The sequence below is a fragment of the Aristolochia californica genome, unplaced genomic scaffold (genome assembly GCF_029961685.1).
Source record: "Aristolochia californica isolate CCGP_79_NKW_82.1479 unplaced genomic scaffold, dmAriCali1.0.hap1 SCAF_4, whole genome shotgun sequence".
Classification (NCBI taxonomy): Eukaryota; Viridiplantae; Streptophyta; class Magnoliopsida; order Piperales; family Aristolochiaceae; genus Aristolochia; species Aristolochia californica.
The window spans coordinates 45,924,172-45,933,779 of NW_027182103.1; the positions used below are offsets into that span (position 1 = coordinate 45,924,172).

Consider the following 9,608-nt stretch of genomic DNA (forward strand, 5'->3'; position numbering starts at 1 on the left):
GAGCGTCGAAGGGGGAAAAATAATCTCCCCCCCTCAGCTTAGGTCTCCGAAACTTTAGGTCTCTGGGCGTTCCCGTTCCGGCGAGAGCGGTGGCCGGCTGATTGGACGGCGGCAGCAGGCGGTGGTAGGGGGGTGACGACGACAGGAGAGGGTCCAGAGCAGCCGCTCTAGTTGGGGTACGACGAGGTGAGGGCGACGCTACGGGAGTCGACGGCGACGACGATGAGAGGCAAAGAAGGCGATGAGCGGGAGGAAGGATTAGGTGTGACGGCGGCGGAAGGGGCACCGACGGCGAGAGGGAGAAGGGAGATGGAGGCCGAAAGAGGGAATTTCGGAGGAAAAAAGAGAAGGGAAGGAGGAGACGAAGAGAGCAAGGGCGAGAGAGAGACCGAAAAAAAATTTCGGGAGAGAAGAGAGCGAGGACGAGAGAGAGCGAAAAAAATTCAGGAGACGAAGAGAGCAAGGGCGAGAGAGAGACCGAAAAAAAATTTCGGGAGAGAAGAGAGCGAGGACGAGAGAGAGCGAAAAAAATTCAGGAGAGAAGAGAGCGAGGGGGGGAGAGAGACCGAAAAAAAAATTCGGTAGAGGAGAGCGAAGGCGGGAGAGAGATCGAAATTTTTTTTTCGGGAGAGAAAGAGCGAGGGCGGGAGAGAGACCGAAAATTTTTTTTTGGGAGAGAGACCCCGATCCCGCCGCTCGTTAAATTAACGAGTCGGTTCGCGAGCCGACGAGGCAAACCTGCCTCTGCTAGAGCTCGGCTCGTTAACCTAAACGAGCCTATTTCTGAATTCGAGTTCGGCTCGAGCTCGAAATATAACGAGCCGGAACCGAGCCGAACACGAGCCGGCTCGGTTCGAAGCCACCCCTAGCTCCAAGATCCCGACGAACCTTGCCGTTCTGTGTATGTTTGTACCATGTTGAAACTCCACAAAGTAAATTCACTGCACCAGAGAGTCAAGACTGCCGGAGTGACTTGGTGAACTCTAGCAAGAAAATGCAAGAATGTGACGCTTTTAAGGTAAACATGCTTCTTGATTCATACATCCTCATCTCCTAGCTTCTAACATGCGTTTGTTTCGAAGAATTTCATTCAAATGTGTACCTCCTGTATAATCAGTGGATAAGCTGTCAATTCAAATTACAGAATGCAGAGACTAATGTAAGGAATGCTGAGGCAAGGTGAGTGGCAAACCAATTTGCCTGTTTTTTGCTCGAAAAGCAAGCCACCTCTCGCCAGCAAGTACACTATTCATTATCTTTTTCTTCCACGAGGAAACAAGGCTGCTTCCATAAAAGAAATGCCGCTGAACAACCATCTGGACCATATTTACTGTACAAACGATGTATACTTCTGTTGGCTAAGATCGAGCAGCAGAAACTTCATCTTGCTGCTCCCCTTCAGAGGCACTGACGGCTGCTGCCAAAGACGAAGATGGCTGAGGGGAAATCTTGCCATCTACTATGACTGTTGTCATCTCTAATTTGGGTATTATGGGCGGTTTTGTTCTACGTGTAACTGTCATGTTCAATCCCTCAGTTGTGTGAATTGTTGCTCCTGTTGTCATATTCACCTAGACCACACATAAAACACATATTCATAGGCACTCAATAGTCATAGAAAAACTAATGATGTCAAAACCATTTACATGCATACAAACAAGAATACATGACCATCAAGCCACATGGATCGACTTGAGTTCCGCACTTTATTAGAAAACAACTTGTCCAACAAATGAGAGACTTACAGGAGGTGCTCCAGGAGCCATTTGAAAGTTGAACCTCCGCACAAGCATTGCAAGAGTAACTACAGTCTACAAAATGACAGGTAAGGTTAAATTAGCAGTATTTTCCTCATCTCTTCCTCTGGTTAGATTGCATTAGTCCATCAGAGAATTATGAGAAATCATGGTAGATGATAAAAGATTACCTCAAATGTAGCAAACATGTCTCCAACACATTTCCGTGGTCCTCCACCGAAAGGTAAGTAACTAAACGGTGACATTTAATGGTAATGTTAGAGATTGCTTAGCCAGCAAACATCATGATCAAGAAAACATTAAAGACAAAAAAATTACTTCGGAAGTAGTTGTAGTAATTCAATGAAATAACTTATGTATTACACATTGTGCAAAGGCATATAACAGGGAACAACCCATTGTTATCCAAAACACGGAACAAATGAAAGCTTCACATATTCAGATTACAATTTCCTAACAAAATGCAGTATGTATTTCTTTCTGTCGATGCAAAAAGTGGTGTAAAAAGAAAATATTGATGGCAAACCTGAAGTTTTGGTTGGTTTCATTTGGGTTTGGTCCATCTAGAGGCCATCTTTCAGGGTTGAACTTGTCTGCTTCAATCCAATGAGTAGGGCTCCGGTGCAAATTCCATACAGAAATAAAGATATCCTCACCCCTTTAATTACAATAGAAATTATGTTATGCAAGGATAACATAACAGAACTAAAACTATTTAGGATTAAATAACAGGGTAAGAAGCACAGCGAGGCTTGTTAGAGAAGCAGAGAATATTTGTTCAAATAACAAAGAAAAAGAAAAGCAATTAGCTCCACCCATCTGAGGTAAAAAAAAGGCAAAAAACTAGTTGGATTTTTAAAAATGCACCCAAGGGCTAGAAAGGCAAAAGAAAATTATCACAATTGAAAAGATATTAAAAGTACAATAAGTTCTTTTTACTCCAACTGGCCATAATAATTTATCAAAATATATGACTAACAACTTAATATGTTGTCCTTTTTCAGATTTTCTTCTTTTTTAGATAGGTACTACACCAACGAAAGTGAGTGTAATTGAGTTACTGAAGATGTTACAAAAACATAATATTAAACAATCAAAAGAAGTATTCTCAAGGCAACAGTTCTGAATCACAACCTTTTTATGGGGTACTCCCCCAATATGTCATCCTCAAGAGAACGGCGAATTAACACTGGTGGTTGTGGGTGGAGTCTCAAGGACTGTAGGACCCAAACAAGGTGAAGAGAAAGCCTTAATGATCAATGTCACATAATTAAGCTTGGTCATGAGTTTAAGTTGAACGTAAAGATTCCTTCATAACAGAGAGAGAGTTGCTTACTTCATTAATTACGCGGGCAGTATACTTCAGATTCTTCATGTCATCAATAGTAGGAAAGCGGTCTCCTAGTACAGAATCAACCTATAAATAAAAACAAAACAAAGACAAGCTCATAAAAAATTGTGACAAATAATTTTACCATCAGAAAAGGATTTGATCATTAAAAAACTCATCATTATATGAGAAATAACTTCAAGTACTAACCTCATCCTGAAGCTTGGACAGCACACGAGGTTCCTGCAGGTATAGCATGAGAACCATTATGTAGTTTTGGGCTCAATTCCTTCTATATATAGTCATATAAAACAAGACAAATGATTCACATGCTCACCAGAAATATATACAAATACAGTATAATAGTTTAAAAAAAACAGCTAAATTCAGCATTAAGGCAAATTACTCACACACTACTTTGTCCTAATCAGCTAAGAAACACGGTTGACCTATTTAAAGTACACAGACAATAGACATTATTAGCTTATCCTTCCATTGGCTGCATGCATGTAGTAGCACTTACGAACTCTATAATTGGTGTTATGCCCACCTTTTATCCAATAAAGCAGAAAAAGATGACCAACCAAATTGTAGACATTTTTTTACTGTAAGTTTTCATTTGCCACAATAAGTACAACAGCAACAAAATAGAAGAGATAACCAAAAAAATCTGAAAACAGGGTTGCACATGAAAGTGAGTGACAAAAATTTGTTATAGACCAGTTAATTTTAAAATTAAATATCAATTCCACATTCATCTTGAATATTTCATGCATATTAATACCTTTGTGAGGAGATAAAAAGTCCACGTTAATACTGCAGCAGATGTTTCATGTCCTGCTATAAGCATCGTCATTAAATCATCACGGAGTTGCTTGCTGGAAACCTATAATGAGGCATCATATGCATTAAAATAAACCATAATCATTTCAAAAAATAAAAAACCTAACCAGAAGTTGATGAAAGAGAGAGATAGAAAGAGAGAAGGGGGGATACATCATCTCCTGATGCTACGAGAAAGTGAAGAATGCTAGGATCTTGGTCGTTCATGTACTCCTCACTAAACTGTAATTCTTCTTCTTCCACCATCCTCTGCATAGAGTCATAAACCAAATATAATGACTGAGCAGTTCATGTATAAATTAAAGTTAAACTAAGAAAATGCACATTAAATGCAAAATAGAGCAAAAAAAAAAAAAAACTTGTATATTCCAACAAAGCAAAACTACCATCACTATATGAACTTTATCTCAAATAACCCAAGAAAAGACATGATATCTTAATCAAGAGAACCAATTTGCAAAAACTTCAATCAGTACTCAACAGACACAACAATTTCATAAATGTAAATATGCTATATTTTAATAAATAAAAACTATCAAAAAGAAAAATAATAATGTGATACAAACAGGAATTAAGAAAAGGGTATATTCATGGGTATATGCCTTAACTATTTCTTTTGTAACATCACATGACAGAAACTTCAGCTTCATAGCATGGGAAGATTAGCATTCACTTTTTTTTCTTTTGAAATATCTGTAGCATCCACATAAGCAGCAACGCTGTGTGAGAAACTGATTTTTGACAGAAACAACTAAGGCTGATTAAAAGCATGTGCCCATGCAGACAACATTCACAAACAGTAGAAAAATTAGGAAGCAGAAGTTAAACATACCTTGCATATTGCTATTAGATCATCAAGTATATCATTTATCAGCTTGAGTGCAGCAGAGACCTTTTTCTGCCTAGGCGAAATATCTTTCCAAATGGGTATTTCCCAAGTAGGTATGGGAGAAACACTCCGATCTTCTGCTTCTCGCAAGACGGTATAAACAGCCTAAGCGCATGCAAATAAGAAGGCAATGACAAGGTTGTCATTCGAATAATCATATGATAACAATGAAACTAGCAGAACAACAGGATTTAATGGAGTACCTCCACAATTCCTGTATCATTTGTCAAAGAGTCAAAATCATAATTAAATACTGCCTTCCCAATAACATCCAAAGTCAACCGTGAAAAAAGTGATTCCATCTCAACATCCTCTCCATCAGAGGCTGCTGCATCAAGCTTCTGGCAAAGCCTAGCTGAAGCTTCTCCAAACAGACCAATCATAGCTGCCACGTACTAATTAAAAACATGAAGTTTCAGAAACAAGTCTGCATCTCAAGAAAGCACAACTTCTTGCATTTCTCACTCAAAACAACAGAGAAGGAACTCCAAACATTGCCAGTTATTACCTTCTGATGTAATGCTGGAACAATAGCCCGTCGACGAACCCGCCATATCTCACCATCAGCTGGAATTAGCCCTTTTCCCATCACAAATTCCAGTATTTCAGCCAAAATGCCCTGCACAACAAATGTTAATGACAGTGATCAATGAAGGGAATTAAAACTGAGGGAACAAACAACAGAGTTTAAGTTACAAGAGAGCAATACCTTGGAATAAGCTTTAGAGTTGTCTCTCAGTATATGTCTGGCAATGGAAGGATCAGATACTATCAAAAAGGACTGTCCAACCATACATAAGAAACGTCACAGTTAATGATATGGTGGGAAACTAACATGTATTCGGTTTCTCTAAACATAAACAGAGATAAGTAAATTTAGTTTCCAAGTTAATGTGCGAGAAAAAGGACCTTCGGACCGAAAGTCAATCTGAATATTCCACCGTAAGTGAGATAAAGCTCGTAGAGAGGGAGAAAAAAAGCCTCGCCTCGAATGGCACTAATTGCTCCTTTCGCATTGGGAATCTGCGGATAACCTTCCGGCTGATTAGGTAGAAGGTCCACGAATTCTCGAGGAACTCCCAGTCGTAATAGACCTCGTCTTAGCACACCAAATAAACTTCACCCCGATAGGACATATGTAGAAAGCAAAAAATTTCCTTTAAGTTCATTAACAGCAATAAAATAACTCAAACACAAACTCTCAAACTTAAAAATAAAAAATAAAAATAAAAAGTAAAATTTGAAACACACATACCCGGAACCTTCAACAGTGAATTCTCCGGAAGCAATTCGAGCAGAAATCTCCGCACGTCGTTTTTCCTGTAGCAACCGCCCCACTTCCTTAACGGCATTATTGTCAGTGGAATCGGGCTTCCGCTCGCTTGGCAAAGAGCGGCACGTGACCGCGTAGCGACGAGGACCTAGGGAGAGCATCATCGTACAAAACAGAGCCCAAAAACAAAAGGAAAAAGAAGAACTTTCCTAGCTTCTCCTTACCAATATTATCTACATTAGAGCAAGGCGGGGTAGACTTGAAAAATCTGGAGCCGCGTTTGGTGCGAAGGGATTGAGCAGGAACAGAAGGGAGCTGAAGGAGTGAGAGGTGAGCAGCCATTTGGCGAGAAAGGCAACCAGAGGGCGGCTATTGAATTAACGAAAAATGCGAACGGAAGCTGTGGAACAAGGTTGCCTTGCATCGAGTTGGTCAGTTTATCGGCAAATTGCACCGCCGGACACGGAGACGAAGCAATGTCCAGGGGAAACGAGCAACAGCCGTCAGTTTTAACATGTAAAAACGATAGCGAGATTCCCACAGAAAAAGGTTCAAAGTCGACAGCTGTGCCACTGTACTTACGGTGGTCCTCGGGTTATCGATTCTTAGTCTTAGACCAAACGAGGAACCAACCCGAGCGATTCAATTTCAATTTAGGAAGGTGGGTTACAGGGTGAGGCAGCATTGAAGCCAGTTCTTCAACTCCCACGTCCATTTTTTATTATTTCAGTTATATAAAAGTATTCTGATTATGTTTAATTTATAGATTTAAATTTTTATTAAATCAGAGAGTTAGGTTGGAAAAAAACAAAAACATTCCGTGGACCGCATGAACTCCCCGAGGACCACCGTTGAAGAAGCAAACACGCAGAAAGGCCAAACCCTCCGGTCGCGTTTGTTTTTCTCGCCAAAGCGTACCGTGAGGGATCGGAATTCTGATGCCGTGTTATTTGTTGTCGAGCGTCGCTGTTTCATGACGAAATTTGTCGCCTTCGAATGCCTCTGCCAAGGATTTTCGCCATGGAATCAAGAAATATTAAACCTGTGGGCGATTAAGAAATGAAGCTTTGCAGTGGGCGCACATGCTGTTTTTCTCTCATTAAGAGTCGTGTCAATGTCAAACTGTTAGTAGATTTAGCTTTGGGAGAACCCCAACCCCTGACAGCGGCCATGCTGAGGCTTCTATCCCTGGATTTAGCTTTGAGGTAACCCCTCCAACCTATTAACTGGGGAGACAACAAATGGTTGCTTAACGTCAGTAAATATACCACTATCATTCTGAACCCTTCAAGTCTCCCAAAGAAAACCAAAATGGTACTCAGGGTAGCCTCTAATGGCAAAAAATGGTACTCAGGAAACCGGAGTTACAAATTGCATCCAATTTTCTTTCCTTAATTAACGTCTCTATCTCATCTTTGGAAAGCCTCCCCATGGTCTCTACTGTCGTTTTTCTGCCTCCCCAAGCCTGTTTGTGAGCTTGGAAGCTAGGAAGTCTTTGGACGAATTTGGTGATTTCCTCCGGGATGCCAATTAGAGATTAGCATTTGAACCAATTTCAGCTGTAGAGAATAAAATATTTTGTGTTTCTATTTATGGAGATAAATTTAATTCATAGATTACAGAGAGATTAAACCGAAGAGAAGATAAATATCACAGTGAGGATAAATACAAAAAGAAGATAATCCCTTATCATATACTTGTTCTTTTTATCTCTAACATACTCCCACATAGCTCTAAGAGGAGATATGAGTAACCTGAATAACGTTACTCTGAACATATTTGCGAATGAAGTTGTAATCTAAAGCAATATGTTTCATGCGAGAGTGAAATTTAAGATTGGAGCATCGATTAGCACCAATTATTGAAGAATAAAAACACCAGTTCAGTGAGAATAGAATATATCCAACGGATCTCAATTGCAGCGGTCGCAACAAACCGATATTCCATCTTTGTAGAGGAGCGAGTAACAGTCATTTGCTTCTTAGAACTCCAAGAGATAGGAGTGACTTAAGTGAACAAGATAGGTACTTATGGAAGTGAAATCGTATTTGTTTCCTGCCCAGTCAACATCAAATAACGCATGGAGAGACAATAAAGATTGTCGATGTAGGAATATACCATGATTTAGAGTCCCACAAAGATAGTACAATAATCGTTTGACAGCATACCAGTGGTCAGTAGTATGACAATGCATAAATTGAAACTACTTATTTACCGCATGGACAATGTCAGGTCCGTAAGTGACAGTATTGGAGACTACCAACAACAATCAGATATTCAGATGGATCAAAGAGTGTCGTGCCAAAATGAAGTGTGAGTGTAGATATCGTGACAAGAGGCGTAGTTATAGACTTTGCATTTGTCATGTGTGTGTGAGCAAGTAGATGAAAAATATACTAGCGTTGAGATAGAAATAAGCCTTGAGAATGAGGAACAACTTCTACGCCGAAAAAGTAAGTCAAAGAGCAAAGATCCTTGAGTAAAAATCTTTGAGCAAGAAGGTGAATGAACGTTGCAATAGCTTGATCATTGTCTCTTATAATAATAATGTCATCTACATAGACCAAAGTATACAACATAATAGTATATGTGTGAGAGATAAATAGAAATGAGTTTGCATGAAAGTTGGTGAAGCCAGAGGTGATAAAAAATTAGCACAACTCATGATACCAAACAAGTGGAGTTTGCTTGAGATCATTAATAGCCTTGCAGAGTTTGCAAACATGGTAGGGATGATCACAATCAATGAAGCCTAGTGTTTATGCCATAAAAACATCCTCAAATAGGGTACCTTGGAGAATACATTATTGACATCAAGTTATTGAAGTGACCAACCACAATCTTTAACAAGGCCAACAACAATGCGAATAGTGGTGAGTTTGACAATGGGGCTAAAGGTATTTTCATAATCAATCCCAGGGCCTTGTACCTATCAATAGAGTCATAAGATAGATATTTAGTACGAAAAATCAATATATGAGGGATCCGTGGGAACAAGTTCTCATGTCCCATTCAAAATAAGAGCATCATACTTATCAAACATCGCTTGACACTATTTGGGATCGTGAGAGCTTGAGTCACAGTTGTTGGTTCACGGTCAATAGATGTAAAAAACTAGGTTATGATGTTTAATTTTTGAATGGACTTGTAAATGTTATTCTTGGATATAATAACAATAAACACAGGGAGAGAAGGAAGCGAGTAGGGATGATGGGTGTGGGTCAACCGATGAGTGAGGTGTTTGAGTGGGGTTAAGTGCGAAGTCTTGAATAGAGCTTGCAAAGGGTGCAAGGATCGAAATTGCGGTTGATGTGTTGGTAATCGAACCTAAGAACACATAGGAACACCAGTGAGTAAATGTATTACACAAAGGACGGTCGAGGTGAGACCGGAGTATAGTGAAAGAGAAGAAAGATTCAACAAATTTAACATGATGTGACGTATAAAGACGAGATGTAGTGAATTTAAGACATAAATACACTTTGGGCAATAGAATACCCAAGAAATATACAATGA

At 39.7% G+C, this 9,608-nt stretch overlaps 1 protein-coding gene across 1 annotated transcript; it reads right to left on the minus strand.

The window, feature by feature from the left end:
* Positions 1-1,012: 1,012 nt before the first annotated feature.
* LOC137961863 (protein LUTEIN DEFICIENT 5, chloroplastic-like) lies at positions 1,013-6,635 on the minus strand. The gene is made up of 16 exons (XM_068808467.1): positions 6,317-6,635; positions 6,075-6,240; positions 5,729-5,936; positions 5,529-5,600; positions 5,328-5,438; positions 5,023-5,214; positions 4,763-4,924; positions 4,084-4,179; positions 3,872-3,973; positions 3,298-3,330; positions 3,094-3,174; positions 2,892-2,974; positions 2,284-2,415; positions 1,928-1,988; positions 1,746-1,811; positions 1,013-1,571 (listed from the first exon to the last, which is right to left on the minus strand). Exons 1-16 carry the CDS (start codon positions 6,432-6,434, stop codon positions 1,359-1,361), a joined length of 1,896 nt encoding a protein of 631 aa, XP_068664568.1. The 5' UTR covers positions 6,435-6,635; the 3' UTR covers positions 1,013-1,358.
* Positions 6,636-9,608: the final 2,973 nt, after the last annotated feature.